The sequence below is a fragment of the Vanacampus margaritifer genome, chromosome 9 (assembly GCF_051991255.1).
Source record: "Vanacampus margaritifer isolate UIUO_Vmar chromosome 9, RoL_Vmar_1.0, whole genome shotgun sequence".
Classification (NCBI taxonomy): Eukaryota; Metazoa; Chordata; class Actinopteri; order Syngnathiformes; family Syngnathidae; genus Vanacampus; species Vanacampus margaritifer.
The window spans coordinates 7,579,910-7,597,926 of NC_135440.1; the positions used below are offsets into that span (position 1 = coordinate 7,579,910).

At 38.1% G+C, this 18,017-nt stretch overlaps 1 protein-coding gene across 2 annotated transcripts; it reads left to right on the top strand.

Annotated features, from left to right (window-relative positions):
* Positions 1-1,004: 1,004 nt before the first annotated feature.
* Positions 1,005-17,333, top strand: ttk (ttk protein kinase). Of its 2 annotated transcripts, none has more exons than XM_077575730.1 (25): positions 1,005-1,128; positions 1,702-1,789; positions 1,866-2,088; positions 2,285-2,391; positions 2,468-2,611; positions 4,341-4,455; positions 4,543-4,612; positions 4,701-4,816; positions 6,704-6,791; positions 6,897-7,005; positions 7,122-7,344; positions 7,802-7,908; positions 8,130-8,273; positions 9,125-9,246; positions 11,999-12,132; positions 12,210-12,354; positions 13,541-13,633; positions 13,773-13,930; positions 14,137-14,288; positions 14,380-14,504; positions 14,624-14,698; positions 14,795-14,971; positions 15,477-15,573; positions 16,892-16,980; positions 17,059-17,333. In XM_077575730.1, the coding sequence occupies exons 2-25, from the start codon at positions 1,702-1,704 to the stop codon at positions 17,122-17,124; spliced, it is 2,967 nt and encodes a 988-aa protein (XP_077431856.1). In that variant the 5' UTR covers positions 1,005-1,128; the 3' UTR covers positions 17,125-17,333. The 2 variants fall into 2 exon arrangements, with proteins under 2 accessions (XP_077431856.1, XP_077431857.1); XM_077575731.1 differs by having other exon boundaries at positions 12,225-12,354.
* The last annotated feature ends 684 nt before the right edge of the window (positions 17,334-18,017 follow it).

Sequence of the window (18,017 nt, forward strand, 5' to 3'; positions counted from 1 at the left end):
GCTCATGCAGTAAGATGCTGTTGTTTTGCGACACTATCAAAAATTATACGCATTTGGATCTGTGTTGTTGCGTAATTATTAATACATTTTTGATTCGATTAATAGTGTCGCAAAGGTGCAAATCGTGCAATCGTCAGTGTCATACATTATTGTACAGCACTGTCTTTGAAATAAAATTCACATATTTTATTCATTGCACTTTTCTGACATTCACTTACTTACCCATTTGTTGCTCGATTCCCACCATTCCAACTCCAATATATATAAAAAAAATCACTCCTTCCTGGGTACTATTTTTTTTCATTCACGATTTCCCGGTTTTCCCAACATTTCACATTTTGTACACCAAAAATTCCCATTTATTCCCAATGACACATTCAACTAACAGGTTTAATATCGTTCCAACTCAAAATTCAATATTTTGAGCTAATTCAATTCACCTTTTCATAACACTTTAATATTTCACAAGATATCACATGTACCATTTTTTTATTTTTTATATTTTTTTTTGCATTTTTCACAATAATATTCCTTTTTTTTTTTTTACCAGAAAATTCACATCTTTCTACATTCATTCATTAATTAACATAAGTCAGGCATCAACATCTTTCTTCAACAATTCACCTCTTCCCAAAATTTTCAAATAAAAGCCCCCCACAATTTTGATTTTCAATTTTACCTTTTTTGACCCATTCAAACCCACAGGAATATGAATTCATATTCATAACTCATAAGTAAGTGTCAGCTCAGTTTATCCTTACCTTACCACGTTTTTTTCTCAAAATAAAAGCTAAACTTTACATTTTTTCTTATTTTTTTTTTTGTAATATGTAATTAATTAAAACCGTCCAGTTTGTAAAACATTTTTTTTTTAGTAATGACAGGCAAAAAAAAGTTTTTGGGGTGAATTCACGATCCATACTCCTTACCAGTTGGTGGCGTTAATGCACAATTAAGTTGTTTTCCATCCGCTCAGAAACAACCAATAGAAGAAGATGAAATGAAGAAGATGGAGCCAATCAAAACCCGACTGTAACGGAAGTTAAATATTTGAAAACTGTCAGTTGATGGCAATCATATCGGTCGATTTCGGTGAAAACAAGGATTAACGTTATTGGCATCAGCACGGTGAGACACGAACAATTATATTTAACTAAAAAAAAAGAGGCATGCAACGTGTTCATATAAGCAAAGTAGCACGATCAGTTGCGGGATAAAGTTTGTAAGTTATATGGCGGTGCAACATGCTAACCTGACCTTAGCTTCTGTCGGACCGAAAACAATAGCGCTTTTGCTGTCGGTTAAAGGCTTTTGTGAAGGCCGGTTAAACTAGCTGACAACTTCTCAATTTACCTTCCGTAAGAAAAAGTGAAGCGTAAGTCAAAACCGACATGCGGAGTCTGACCACTATTATTTTTTTCCTTCGTATTGGTTATTTTTGCCATGACCGGCTACTCGCCACCTAGCGTGAATTTGCCGTGAATAGCGCTGTGTGGAAAAGCACTATTAGCTAAGATATACTTATATATTTAAACTTCGATTTATCCAGCAATTGAAAACAGAGTCTCGTTTGCAATGCCGACCGAGTAAAGTCAAATCAAAACAAAAATACATGTAGAACACACTGTGCAATGCAGTATGGAAGGAACACATTGCTGTCTTAAATCTGAACAAGCAGACATGTCGTTATGTGTCATTTAGATGGAAGAAGAGGAGCATACGGACAGAATGCAGAGACTTGCCATGGTTTGTCAAAAGCTCAACAAGATTAGAAAACACATCAATGAAGGTACTTGGGTGTATTGTTGTCATATCACTTTCTGAAAGCAGATTTAATCAGCTCTGTTGATTTTATGTTCTTTCAGATGACACTGATACTATTAACCAGATCGTCAGCTCAAAGTCATCTGAAGCTTGCCTCTCGTATGTGATGAACCTTGAGAAGAAAGGGGACCCACACTCTGATTCCAACCATCTCACGCGACTCATCAGTGTTTACACCAGAGTGTTCTCAAATATGCCGATTGGTCTACACTGTCAAAATGAGAGCTACGCCAGGATGTTGGTCAGATTTGCAGAATTGAAAGCGTGAGTGACCTTGTTTATAAGTCATGTGCAAGTGCATTCCCTCTTTTCAGTATTGCTGCTACGATACTGTTGTTGTTAATTACAAGGTATGATTTACCTATTATGATCTGCTTTTCTTGTATTTGGGTGATGTGATTTAAAAGCTGCCTGCTGCAGTGCTATTTTCAGATGACAGTGATGTGTTTTCATTTAATAGAATTCAAGACGTTAACGAGGCTGAGGCCAACTTCAGTGTGGCAAGATCTCATTGCCAAAACTTTGCATTTGTCCACATTGCACATGCAGAGTTTGCACATTCTCAAGGTACAATTTTCATACAGGTTTAAATTAATAGATATCTTATTCTGACTTACTTGTGTGCGTTTTTCAAAATTTTCAGGCAGCAACAAGAGGTGCGTGTACATACTGCAAAATGCCATTGAACTGGGTGCCGAACCAAAGGAGCTGCTCGAGGCTGCTTTGCAAAGATTGCAGGGAGAGAAAAATCAAATTTTTTCTCCAGATGACAAGGAAAATGACCCATGTAAGAATCATGTCAACAATTAGTTCACTGAGCTACCCCATCCAAATTAATTGTGCATAGTTTTAATTGGTATATTTCAACAAATTGTATTTGGTTGACACTAGGGCTGCCGCATGACCGCTGACTGTTTTGCCATTGCCATCGCGATTAGTTGACTAAATGGATATTTAAATCGCAGCATCTCGCATCAGCAAGCAGCTGCTCTTATATAACCATCATTACCTTTCATACATCTTCAATTTTTTTGGGGGGTATGTGCAAATTAAAAATAAATGCAATTAAGATGACATAGTACATTCAAATTTGCCGTTTGTACCAGCATCCCTGACATGTTTGTTAATGAGAGTGCTTCTTAAATTGAAGGCAATTCTGTGGCCTTGACATTTTTGGAAAATAATATAATTGCGATTTTTTTTTTCTCCACTAAATTTTGCGATTGCCATGTGAGTTAAATGGGAAAAAAAAGAGGTCCTGTTCTATTTTTCAACATATACATCCATGTTGTCATAAACATCAACGGATTTATTAAACATTAAAGCTACTGAACGTAGAACATTCCATTTCGAATTGCTACTGCCATCTGCTGATGAAAACTGAAACTGCACATACCGTTCTTCACATACACATCACGCACATTTCGTCACATGCGCAGCCAGGGCGCGGGAAATTCTAACCCGAATCCAATCTGAAAACTATTTGCCAGAGGCTTGCAGGAGTACCCATTGTGAACAGCTAAAGTGTTAATCTACTAATTAGATTTTTAATTATTTTTAAAATAGAATTTTTTTTTAAGTGCTGATAAAGGTATGCAGCGTTCCCTCTTGAGGTAGCAACGGGAGAGAGGCAGATTCTCACTACAGTATCTTACATTGCTTAGCGTCTTCTTCTTTTTTTTGTTGCCAAAATGCGTCCACACAACTGACTTGATGCCCCTCTTTGGTACTAAACTTCCGGTTGCATCCGCCATTATAGCGTCGTGTTGAACTCTCCTCCACATTTCCCACCAGCCTGGACCCTGCTGGGTCCCGCTTCTTCCCACCCCTCCCCTCTTGAAATGACTCCAGCTAAGACGCATGCAGTCTCTCGTCTCGCTGATCACACTGTCCACGTCCTCTGCTGCGGCCCTTTACAAAATGATTTATCTAATCACAGCGCTTCACGATTACATAATCGCGTGTTTTCAAACCGCGGTTAAATAGTAAATGCAATTAATCGTTCAGCCCTTAATTACATGAATCCTTTCATTATGACTCCTTTCAAAACTATCTATAAATGGAAATAGGGATGTTTGATACTACTTTTTTCAGGCTGTTGTTGGCACTAGTAGTTTGTACTATTGATCCATTTTGGGTATATGCATCATTATTTTATTTTTATGTACCATTAATTGATGTTTCTTTACATGCGTGATCACACACTTTATAATACATACTATGATGCTGCTGTAAATCATAGCAGTCTTGTGTTATAGTTCATCATCGCGTCTGAGTGCTTTGCTTATGGTTCATCCTCTGCATTTTCTACATTGCATTAACATTGACAGCATGCATATTTGTATTTATTCATGTCATTGTGAGAGGCTACTGTTATTTTCTTATAGAAAAAAAGTGCTCTTTGATAGCTGTTACTTGCTGACCAAGCACATCAGTCTCATTTGTTGTATTAAAACTTTTCAAGTTTATATTATATCAGATGCCAATGTTCCTCATTGTCATTGTATTTTTGACAGCATTTTTACACAGTACTGCACATGATATTGTCAAAAAAGGCTCAGAGTTCCAGAAAGTAAGCAGGATATCCGATGGGACAGGTGAATTGCATCTGCCAAGCATTTTCAGCTCAGGGTAAGGCGAAAGACTGCTTCCAACTTTAAAGCTGCTACTTATTGAGGAAAACATCTTACTTTTTTCCCACCCTTTTCTTGCTCACAGAAGTGAAATTGTCAGTGTATCATCAGACCAGCTGCAGAACGGGAGATCTGCATCTCAATGCAAGAGCTTGGTAAGAATTGAATTTCTCCATCTTGGTTTTATTTATTTGTTCTAAGTCTGTTTGTTGGTGTTGTACTGATTTATTTTCTGGATTCTAGCCAGGAAGAGTTCCCAATGTTCCTTTCTCCATCCCAGAAAAGGATGATGATAGCGATTTCATCAATTGGAGCCAATCAAACAGCAGTGATGCATCACTCATAAAGAATTTGTCCAGGTAAGTTTTCCACAAGAAAAATTGTTTTAATGTAACGCTTAATGCACATTTCTACCAGTTGAAGGCCTGGGCGGTTATGAAATGTTATGTTGAAAATCATGATTAATAAAAATGATTATTCATTGATTTCAAGACTACAAAACTTAACTCCAGTAATTTTTGGACTATAAGCCGCTACTTTTTTTCACTTCACTTTCATTCGACCCTGCAGCTAACACAAATGTGCGGCTTATCCATCAGATCACAAGGGGGCGCTCTATAAAGGAAGCACAAGAGCGTCAGGCAGCGCAAAACAGACCAATTGAGCACAAATAAAGTAGGAGAGACAAAACGAGAGCGAGACAATTTCTGCCCTCATTATGGAAAAGAAAGTAGCGGGAACCCGGTGCGGTAACTTTAAAACACACGCGGCTTACAATCGGGTGCGGCTTATATGTGTAACACACAAGTATTCTCCAAATTTAGCTAGCGCGGCTTAGTCAGGTACGCTTTCTAGTCCAGGAATTACTGTACTCAAAATTATCAGCATACCCTCATGCCTATTCATCCCTTAATGTTGAAAATTTTATTCTTGAACATTCTATTCTTTTTGTCAACTATAAAATTACCTTATAAATATCATGCGAAATTCAATTCTCTGTGTTTTCATTCTGCTGCTTTGCATCTTTGGACACATTCAAACTGAATAAGCATCTCCTTTATATCTTTGTCATATTTATTTTATCGTATTTTGTAGTTCTATTTTGATTTTCACAAGTCTTGGGATTTACTGGGCCGACCTGAGACTTCAGGTATCGTAATTCGTGCCACGTGTGGAAATATTTGTTGGCATGATTCCTTGTATCCTTAAAGTGTTCCTCTGGAGCAACATTCCGAGGTATTGATGGGGAAATGTTTTCTTCGATTATAATGTTTTTAAGATCGTGAGAAGCCAATATCGAAAATGCAATTAATTTAATTAATTGTACAGCGCTATCCAGATGAAGCAAAATGTTGATCTATGAACAGGGTTCTTGCGGGGTCATAAAAAAAAAAAATCATCTTTAAAGCGTTGGATTTATCAATTTTGAAATAATACCTTAAAAAGTCTTGAATTTTGATATCTCAGTCTTTAATTTTAGGCTGTATGTAACCTAACCATCTCCGATTCTCCGTATCTCCTTTCTCCAGCTAAGAGTCATGTCATTTTGATGAAATTACGTATCCTAAATAAATGGGGCAGAAGAGCCAATCATTGCGAACGTAACATAGACTTGGGTGAAAATCATTTCAATATTGGGTGAAAATAAGAGCTTTTACTGAAGATAACATGCTATAAAACCACTATATAGATTTTTTTCATTTTTTTAGCACCTAACTACCCATTTCATATTGGAGATGTGGGGATATTATGTAAATTTAACGAAGTGTGGTTGAGTAAACAGTCCTTTCACATTTGGCTCAATCCTGTGGTTAGCATTGATTATAGGCTTCCTGCATCATATGCAAAAAAATTATTCAGCTGGGTACAATGGGCATGAAGATGCTACAGTAAGGAACAAAGTCCCTCTATCGCCTTTGTTTTTTATATTCTGCCTGTTTAAGCCAGCCAGCTGCTCACGAGAGTGAAGAGCAGCTTGCTAAAGGAAGCCAGCAAGCTGCTAATGTAAAAGCAGCTAACACTAGCCAGCTAGCTGCGAGTGCTGCTGCCCCGCTCCAGCCCAGCCCAGCTACGATCTCTAGCTAAGGAGTTGACTGCTCCTGATCTTAATTTTATCCATTTGTTCTGATTTACATTGTCTTTCTTTTGTCGATTAATTTAGACAACTCTCTAAATACCAAAATGAATTATGGCATATGCAACAAGTTAGTGAAGTGTTTAAATGATGTCCTGTCCTTGTGTTTCAGGCAAACGTCTGGTTCAAATGTGAGCACAAAGCTTGGGTTATTCTCATCAAAGAAAACTGCTGTTGATGATTGCTTTGCCAGCTTTACGGTTAGAATTTTGTATTGTTTTAGTATACGTAAATGCATTTTTAGTGTTTAGTTCAGGAAAAATCGAGCAGGGGCTAAAGAAGATCAAACATGTCCATTATTGCAGACATCATCTGTCACTATGGAAAGTGACCCTTCAGCGGACCAGGACTCTGTGGAATCCATGATCGCTCCTCTTTATGCACATGATACAAAGAACACCGTGAAATTGGACGGTAATTATAAACTGTGTTATTTGCTTACATACAAATGTGTTCATGAAACTATAAAAGAAATTGGCATGCATTTTGTTGTGACGTATGCTTGTCTGATTTTAGCTTTTTCTTTGCAGATGTAACTTACAATTTTGAACAAGTCCTTATTTCCAATTCCCCTGAGTCATGTTGGACTTACCTGATCAACCTAGAAAAAAGAGGCAACCCTCATACAGACATCAACCTTCTTAATAAACTCAAGGATTGTTATTCTAAAGTCTTTTCACGTCTGCCGGTAAGGCAGTACAGCAAGAACGCCAGCTATGCAAGAATACTGATCAGATATGCAGAACTCAAGGGGTAAGTTTGAACTCATTACATTATTTTACTGTATTACGCTCTATCAGCGTTTCCCAAGCTTTTATTGGTTTAGTGCAGATTGCACCCATTTTCTAGCAAATGTTATAAAAAGTAGTATGGAAATTATAATGATGTGACTCATCTCAATTTACTTACACATTGACTTATTCAGTGTAAATAAATGAGCGTGTTTAATTGAACACAATGCTGATTTATTTGCAAGAAGCCATGACTTTGTATGAATGGCAACAGCTGCCTACACAGAGTTATTGTACAGTACCTTACACCATCTAATGGAATTGCATGTACAGTAATTGTTTGCACTATTTGTAATTAAATCAATCAAATTTATTCAAATTGGGTAATTTTCCCCTGAAGAACTCTCATAGCACACACACTTTATGATTACAAGATGTTTCACATTTTTTGCATTTAATTTTCTGTTTTGCCTTTCAAGCATTAATGACCCCGATGAAGCTGAGGACCATTTCATACTTGCTCGATCCCACTGCAAAGCCTTTGCGTTTGTCCATGTAGCACACGCTCAGTTTTTGGCTTCTCAAGGTATATTAATGCAATCTTTTTTTCTTTTTCTTTTTTTTTTTTTACCAGTTTTTGCCCCAACCCCCACCCCCGCCATTTTTTTAACATGTTACAAATGTCTGTGTTTTTTTAAATAATTTTCTCCTCTTATGCTATTTCTATTTTAATCAGTGGATACACATGACTGTTTGCTGATTAATTGTAAATCACACTTTGAATGCTATTTTGTGCATTTTATGAAGGAAATGTGATCAAGGCAACTTCAATACTGCTCAAAGCCCAATCATTAAGTGCTAAGCCAGCTGAGCTTCTGGAGGTGGCCTTGCGGAACCTGAACGCTGGGGAAAAACAACTTGTTTCCACCCAGAAGGAGCGGCTCTCCATAGGTATTCTCAAAGCTAAATATAGAAAAGTCTGGACAGTGTGAGAGTGATATGTTAACGAGCAAAAAATAAATAAATCAAACTGTTCTGAGGTCTCACATGCCTCCCCGCATCAACCCCCATATTTGATAAAGAATGCTGAGAATTTTGACATTTAGAATTTTAAATTCACTTCTACTGAATATTGGATTAATATCGGTTATCAGCCTCATTGACTACTAAATACAGGGAGTCACGTTTCCGTGTTTAAGTTTGAATTAGCTCCACTCTGCTGTCCATCAGCAATGAATGTCCGTGCAGAAACACGAGATATTGGTTCCGCCTCTTCCGGGTTGCGCAAATATGTTTTTTTCAAATTACTCTACAAAGTATTTTGATGTAAATATTGACTTAAACGGGGAAATCCGACTTAAGTCAAAATTTGGGATACATCGCCAGCATAGGAACGGGACTCCCTGTAATAATTGGTATCGGCTGTGGAGAAAAAAAACAGACTTCTATCTATGTACAGTATATAAAAAATGCCTGTAGTGTAATATTGTATTGTGAGTAGTTGGTGTATCTAGTATAGAAATTTCCCCAAATCCACTTACCAACGACCAAAACTGTTATAAAGCTATTGCAGGCCTTTACTACAAACACGGAGAGAATTAGGTCGCTGGGTAACAACATGGCCTCTATAAAGCATGTGACTTGGATTTAACCAATGACAGTGTGGTTGCTTCAGCGAGTGTCCAGACTTCCCTTATTTACTGCCTCGGGTATTCTCTTTGCATCCCCCCACCCTGTAAATGATCCTTTTTCTTTTTTCTTTCTGTTTTAAATTAACATCAACTTGCCTTGGTAAATCCAAGAACCCCTGCTGCCTGTTAGGGTTGCTGTGAACCAAACAGTGGAACATCTCAAACCTGTCAGCAAGGACAGCGTAACAGTTGGAGAGTGGAAGACTACAACACAGAAAGATGTTCCTACAGAGGTTTGACATCTATACACTTTCTTCAAAACACTTTGGTAATTGTAAACCAGTACCACAACAGCCTATACTGTGGCTTATCTGAATTCTGTATGGTCTGAAAATATTACAGTGGGTACGGAAAGTATTCAGACGCCTTTAAAAATTTCACTCTGTTTCGTTGCAGCCATGTGCTAGAATAAAAAAAAAAAAAAGTTATTTTTATTTCACGTAATGTACATTCGGCATCCCATCTTGACAGAAAAAAACAGAAATGTAGAAATGTCAGCCAATTTCACACTTAGATTTGGGGATCTGCCATTCTTTCATGCAGATGGCGAACGTTAATGGATAGCCATTTTAAGGGTTCCTCCAGAGATGCTCAATTTGGTTAGGTCAGGGCTCTGGCTGGGTCATTCAAGAATGATCAAAGAGTTGTTCCAAAGCCACTCCTTCATAATTTTAGCTGTGTGCTTAAGGTCATTGTCTGGTTGGAAGGTGAAACATTCAGCCCAGTCTGAGGTCCTGAGCACTCTGGAAGAAGTTTTCTTCCAGGAGCTCTCTGTACTTCTTGGCAGCATTCATCTGTCCTTCAATTGCAACCAGACGTCCTCTCCCTGCAGCTGAAAAACAACCCCGGAGCATGATGCTGCCACTACCATGTTTCACTGTTGGGATTATATTGGGCAGGTCTGGTTTTCTCCATGCATACCACTTGGAATTAAAGACAAAAAAATCTGTCTTCATTTCAACTCATAGTCTGGGAATCCTTCATTTGTTTTTGACAAGCTCTCTGTGGGCTTTCATATGTCTTGAACTGAGGAGAGGCTTCCATCAGCCCCGACTGGTGGAGAGCTGCAGTAATAGTTGATCTTTGGGTGTTTCGCTACCTCTTTCACCAAAGTCCTTTTCCAACGATTGCCAGTTTGACTGAATGGCTATTTCTAGAAAGAGTTCTGGTCGACCCAAACTTCTTCTATTTAAGAACCCTGGGTGCTGCAGAATCTTTTTCTTTTTGTGTGTGTGTGATCTTGGCCAGATCCCTTCAGATCCCCCCCTTGTGCCTTCCCACGATTCTGTTTCTTTGACCTTTAACCCCTGTGATTCTCATTTGCTCTAACATGCACTGTAAGATAAGTATCTTACTTCTCGACTAAATGAACTTGCTTCACCTTAATGTCCTGAACCCTTGCTTTCACTGGTCCACTCAATTTCGTGAGGCTATACCTGACAAATGGCTGCATATCATCACTAACATGAATTGCAACTTTTTGATTTGTGCTCTTTTGCTTGCATTCAACTCTCATCTTCATTATCTTACCTTTTGAAGACTACTCGCTCATTTTACGAGGCCCCTCTGAAAAGTAATAAACATACAATACTCATTTAAGATGAGATATGAATGAATGCAAGAAAACATGATTGGTTACAAAAGAAACAATATTAACAGCTTTAAACATCAATGAAATCATTAGAAACATTTGGCGTAATGCCACAATTGCAATTAAAAATGACACCCAGTGGAATGGTTGGTGATCATTCACACATATTCTGGGACTGCCCAAAACTACTCTTATTGGAAAGGGGTTAAGACCGAGATAGATAGTGCTTCGGGATTAGATTTGTTATTTATGCCTCAACAGTTCTTTTTTGATCTTTCACCTGAGGATATGTACATTAGAGATCAAGAATAGCTGCTACACATCCTCTTAATGACTGCTAGAAAAATTGTAACAATTAAATGGAGGGCACAACAGCCACTTACAGTGGCCCAGTGGAAGCATAAACTTAATGAGGTGTATGTAATGGAGGCCTTAACGGCACAATTACAATTGAAATCTGAGGTGTTCAAAGAAAGATGTTTGCCTATAGAGAGATACCTCTCTTACTGACTGCACCCCCTTATTGAGCTGTCGGATCTCTCTCCCCCCTCCCCCTATTTAGTTTTCACTCATCAATTTCTTTTTTTCTCTTTTTTTTTTTAAACTATTGGCCCCAAGGTGTTGTGGTTTTATACGCATGTATACAGTTGTATTCTGGTGTGATGTCAAGACCGAGATAGATAGTGCTTCGGGATTAGATTTGTTATTTATGCCTCAACAGTTCTTTTTTGATCTTTCACCTGAGGATATGTACATTAGAGATCAAGAATAGCTGCTACACATCCTCTTAATGACTGCTAGAAAAATTGTAACAATTAAATGGAGGGCACAACAGCCACTTACAGTGGCCCAGTGGAAGCATAAACTTAATGAGGTGTATGTAATGGAGGCCTTAACGGCACAATTACAATTGAAATCTGAGGTGTTCAAAGAAAGATGTTTGCCTATAGAGAGATACCTCTCTTACTGACTGGACCCCCTTATTGAGCTGTCGGATCTCTCTCCCCCCTCCCCCTATTTAGTTTTCACTCATCAATTTTTTTTTTCTCTTTTTTTTTTAAACTATTGGCCCCAAGGTGTTGTGGTTTTATACGCATGTATACAGTTGTATTCTGGTGTGATGTCAAGGAATGCTGTGTTCTGTTTATTGTAATGTTTGATTAAAAAATAATAAATAAATACAGTTCTAAAAAAATAAAATAAAATAACACCCAACTAATATAATGGTTTTCAACTGATGCTGTTCAGTAGAAAAGCGCTGTCATGATGTGAGACGTTTTGGAGCCAGAGGCAGCCACTCCTAATTTTAGATCTAGGAACAACCCTGACATATTTTGGGATTCAACTTCCTGTCAAAGTAAACCTCTTTTTGTATGCACTTATCTTCTTTTCAGGTGAAACGTATATCACCGCCTGCTTCCAAACCAGTTCCTGATGCGATGAAAACCATCCCAACTCCATCTCTTCCGCTTCCATCGAAATTGGATCCACAGACTCCAAGCAACTACAGAAGCGCATGTGCTAATAGGTAACACCTATGCAGGCCAGTTGGATTGAATCCATCTTTTTTTTTTGTCCCGCTGTAAAATAAACTTGAACTTCTAGTCTTCTCCCCTTCAGCTTGATTACTCCTATTGTAAAGAAAGAACCTGCAGTGTTGTATTCATCCAGAAAAACAACAAACAGAGATGGACCTGTTCAGCAGCCATGCACACCTCTGAATCACTCAGCTGGGTTTCACATTGCAAAGGTACCAATACTGCACACACTGTATGCTATACAATACTTTCGCTTCCAGTATCTGTCACATAGATTAAAGATGTGTCTTAGTGTTTAGCTAACGGTTTGTCTAGATATACTGTAAATACACATTATTACAATTACCGTACAGTAAATAAATTATAAAAGCCAAAGAAATTTGGTATAACTGTTAGTTGTGATGGGATGATGATACCTCAAGGGGTGTATTGACACATTACACAAACTGTATTGACACTGTGTTGGTCACTCAATAGTGACCTCTGCTGTAGATCTAAAATCATTGCAGATAAACTAAATGAAAATAAGATGGTAAAATGTGCATGCTGTAAACCTTAATATTAGCTTATGAATTTATATTTATAAAATAAATTTAATAAATTTTATTTATTCACTTGCTAGTCTTTTATTTAAAATACGATCTCATTTTTGTATAATTTCAGTTGGTCCATTTGCTTGCTGAGTTAAGTTGTTTATTAGATGCTCATATGAGTTGGCTTGTAAAATATAGCAAATTTGTATGTAATAAAATAAATAATAAAAGTTAAAATGTTTAACTTCTGTATGGGATTTTGTTAAAAGTTTCAAACCATATGTAATAACACACTAAAAACAGATTCTGTCATACATTTTTATTGAGAAACAAAAGTTTTTGAAGTGTGATTGCTCCAAGGTGATTTCTCCTCTTGGACACCAGTTCCCCTGCCTTAGAGAACACTCGTTCACAGGGAACAGAGGAAGCTGGTGTGCATAAATATTTAAGTGCCAGTTGATAAAGGTGTGGAGAACGATCCATGAGTGGAAGCAAACAAAAATCCAACAGGCACAGGTACAGGTAAATTTACAGCAACAGCAAACAGTTTAATCTCCATCCAACAAACACGCAACATGTTGATACAGTTTGTCTACCTATAAATACAGTTTGGCGCGGCACAGCCAAACGACACACTTCCTGTATCGGTCACGTGATTTTTTTTATTAAAGCGATACACGCGCCGATACGGGGTTTCACACTTGCGCACTCGGCACAGTGCTGGCGCACCAGTGTTGTTCGTCCCATCACTACTGTTAAGTCTTAAGTATGCCATTTTGATGGTGCCACTAACCAAGAACACAGATTGTTCAACTGTGTTTTTCAACCATTTGAAACTGTAACAAGATACATTTTCTAATACCAGGCTTCCTTCACGTCACTGTCAAATGAATCCATTACCATTAAAGGCAAGCAGTTCTTCATTCTAAAAATGATTGGACAAGGTGGATCGAGCAAGGTAAATGACAGAACGGAAATAGAACATGCCAATGTGTTGTGCACCTAACTCACTTAAAAAAATCATTATAATTATAAGTGGCATTGGTCATCATTGTTGTAGGCTTGACTTGATTTTCTTTTATTTTCTTTTTTTGTAGGTATACCAGGTCCTGGATCCCCAAAAACAGATGTTTGCAGTAAAATACGTAAACCTTGAGGAAGCAGATGCTCAGACCGTGCAAAGTTACAAAAATGAGATTGAACATCTGAACCACTTGCAGCAATACAGCGATAAAATTATAAAGCTCTATGACTAGTAAGTACACAGACTGGGTGGGAAGAAGTCCATTGTATATACATCACTAAGTATTATTCTGTTCATCAAATTGTGTTAGGTGATGTGTGGTTTTAATATCACAGAGAATTCTGTTATACCAAAATGTTATATGCAAAGACAATGGAAATGCACTCTACAACATTTTGGGGTTATTTTAATGTTGTTTTTGTCATGTTTTTTTGCAGTGAAATAACAAACACCTACATTTATATGCTAATGGAGTGCGGTAATTTGGATCTAAACACTTGGTTGCGGAACCGAAAAACTGTCAATCCACTTGAGAGGAAGTTCTATTGGAAGAACATGCTCGAAGCTGTCCATACTATCCACAAACATGGTACTTTTTTCTCTCTCAATGTCCCTAATTAGAGTTGGTAACTTGTATTTATGCGAACCAATTTCATGCATGCTTTGCCTCTTGTTTGCAGGCATCGTCCACAGTGACTTGAAGCCAGCCAATTTTGTTATTGTCAACACGGCACTGAAGCTAATTGACTTCGGCATCGCAAACCGTATCCAACCTGATGTAACGAGCATCATGAAGGATACTCAAGTAAGAGCTGTACATTTAGAGTAGTAATGAATGTTCAACATACAAGCAAAATAAAGCATGGCTCGGGGTACATGTAGTTTAGTTGTTGTTATTATGTAATAGTTGTTTCTCAATCGCAGGTTGGAACCCTGAACTATATGCCCCCTGAGGCAATTAAAGACACTTCGTCACAGCATGGAAAAGCACGCTCAAAGGTACTCTTCCTCTTGTTTATGTAACAATTTAATTGATGGATTTTTGATTGCAAAAGTGTGTCTGCTAACTTTTGTTTGTTTGTTTTGTCTCTTAAGATCAGTCCAAAGGGTGATGTGTGGTCCCTTGGATGTATCCTGTACTGCATGACATACAGAAAGACTCCATTCCAAAGCATCACCAATCAAATCACCAAGCTGCATGCCATCATCGATCCCTCTCATAAGATTGAATTTCCTGATATCTCAGAGAAGGATTTGATGGATGTGTTGAAGGTAAGAAGCCAAAAAACGGCACTCTTATTTGTAATCAGTCATTTATATAGCCGTTATTCTCCTTCATTTCAATATTTGTGTTCTGCGGTATTTTCTGAATGATAACTCAAATTACCGGTTTATTGTATTATTTAAAAGAAATGCAACAAAATAAATGAAAAGAATCCCAAGTATGAGTCAAATCGTCATTACGAGGATGTCAGATGTACTGCATTTAACAGCAAATGTAATGTACAAGTTGATTTAATGAACGTGACTTCTGAAAACTGACACAGCTCCTCTCAAGAAGAGATGATTTTGTACTCTGGAGAGATGAGAATCATTCAGATCATGAATTATTCAACTTCAGTGTTGAGAAAAAAAGTGGAGTGGTTTTTTTTCTCTCAATAAAGACACTGACCGAGAAATACTCATCGAGATGCATACATCAGCCAAGCTCTGTTCTGCTGTGTCATGAAGTCATTTAGTAAATTTGTAACGGCTAATATCACCTCTTGTTGGACAGAGGTGCTTGGTCCGAAATCCCAAGGAGCGAATATCCATTGTAGAACTGCTGGAGCATCCATACCTGCAACTTAAGCCACAAGGGTGTCCAGAACCAGGTACACACATTCAACACACAAATACATATAATGTGCTCCACGTGATTAAGCATGCAGATATATTAAATACATTTGAGTGTTAGCACCTCTGTGGATGTATTTTGTACATACAGACCACAAAACAAAAACCCATAATGGTCACAGAAATAACATGAATCTGACAGAAGTACTGTAGTAATAATAATAATAATAAGGAAAATTAACCAGTGAAAATCAGACATTGCTTTTGAATTGTCCAGAATTATAAAAAAATAAAATAAAAAATCAGGAGACAGGCCTAGACACAAATGATGGTACTCTTGCAGAAAAGATTTGGCTGTAGATTTAATCAAGTTGTGTCCTAATTAGCATCACAGGTGCCAACAAGCTCATTTGACCTTTTAAATGCCAACAATATTCGGGTTAAGATTAAAATTCTGGTTTCTGAAACACTCTGAATAGGACAGTCACAAATACATCTTTTTGGAATCGATTATCCTAGCGCATGATTCCATTAAGATTACGATTCAGGGGCTACGATTTGATTCCTTTACATTCATTTACAGCGGCGGCCCATAGCGCCTAAATCTTAGCCGCCACTCCTTCATGGTTGGAGGGGGAGGGGACTGCAGCACACAGCGGTACACCGGATGGATAGAGAAAAAGATGACCAGAAACGAAGCATTGGGAAATTTGCGAGTTTCGTGAAGCAGCGCGTGAGCCTTCGTAATTCTCTTAGCCTGTTCTGATGAGACCGGTACCTATTGAATTGCTTCCTCGATTGTTTCTCTGGTCGTACCCACAGTCACAACAGCTGTCTCCCTGACTCCTCCGTAGGGTATAATTGAGCTACATGACTTTTCGTATTTGTTGTGTTACAAAGTATTTTATTTTACCGCGACACAGCTTTCCGTACATATAACGTGGCTCTAGTCCAGTTCACTTCCGCTCTCGACATTGCAGAAGCTGAAGTGTTTCCACACATCTGCTTTTAAATTAGAATCAGCTTTTTGTGGGTGGCGGTCATCCATGTTTGTCTTTATCTGCACACGCACGCGTCGGCCTGTACTCGTCCCAAAGTGTCCCGGAGATGACAGCACTTCCTGGTTCTGCATTATTTTCAATGTAATGGACATTACCTTAATTACACATTTTAATAATCGAAATTTGGACGTGTGGATCGATTCAGATTTGTCCATATCTGAATCGCAATGCATCTAATAAATTAGTTGATGTAGAAGTGTATGACAAATAATTTGGAAAATAGTGAAAGTGGAAATTAGATTGAGAGAGACTCTTGTTCGTTGAGAATGACGTGACACGTTTTCAATTGTTTCAGAACGTCAATCATGCAACAACGATCTCAAGAAAATACTGACAGACCTTGCCGCCCTCCAGTCACCCAATACCATCATCCGAGCTGCTAATGTAAGATATACTTGATAAATTGACTGCTAATTTCCACCAGCCATGTCATCATTTCTTACAGTGTTTTTCTCGCAACAGAATCTGGCCAGAATGTGCAACAGTGGCAGGAAGTTGGATGTGGCAGAGTGCGCTAAGTCAACCTAACTATGCAGGAAAAGAAATGTAAATATATGTTGTTGTTTTTTTGTTTTTGCTTCTTCTTCTTTTTTACCTTGATACAGTAAAAATGTGTACTCTGCAAGATATTGAGCAGAACTGTAGTAGACTTATTTTTTTGTAGAAAACCTGGTCTCCCCAATCTTTATTTTGGCTAAGTCCTTTTCTGTATAAATAAACTTACCGTATCCTCAAGAGTTATCCTTGTCGTCATGTTTGTGTAATTTCCAATATGGCAGTGTCAAACCACAGAAAGGTTAACGATCACGCAAAAGACAGTTACATGTATTTTCAGTTGGCTGTAATTTGTGATAAGAGTATACTTCATGCAAAAGGCAGCACTTTTTTTTCCTATTAGACAAGGTATAAATAAAGCACACTTTAAAGGTATAGTCCAAAGGATTAGTTTTTTGTTCTGTCTGGGACGTTTCTGGGTGGAGACTCAGTGTTTTCTTCCCAGCAGAGCCATTTGCGACACATATTCCCGCTTCCCGTTTTACAAGTCATGGTAAAGCACTTCGAGCATTCTTTAGTGCATGCAATCGAGCATTCTACAGTGACGGTCGCGCATGCGAAAAGCCAGTCCAGCAGCTGAAACGACTTTGCAACTCGGACCCTGTCGGAGGTCTCAAAACTCCTCTTTTTTAATGTACATGAAATTTTATCCATCACAGTGTAGCAGACTTAAGATGGGGGTAGCCAGAGCAGGCTTAAAGGGATTGTATGGCACCGTCACCTACAGTGATGTGCAATCAGCACTGACTCGCCGCTAACAGCGTCCTGTGAGCCGAGATCTGGTTCGGCTTTGGTCGAGCGGAAAGTAGTCCGGCTAGTTGACTAGAGTCACGGAAATAAAGCGTTTTTCTTCTAAAAGCAATGTG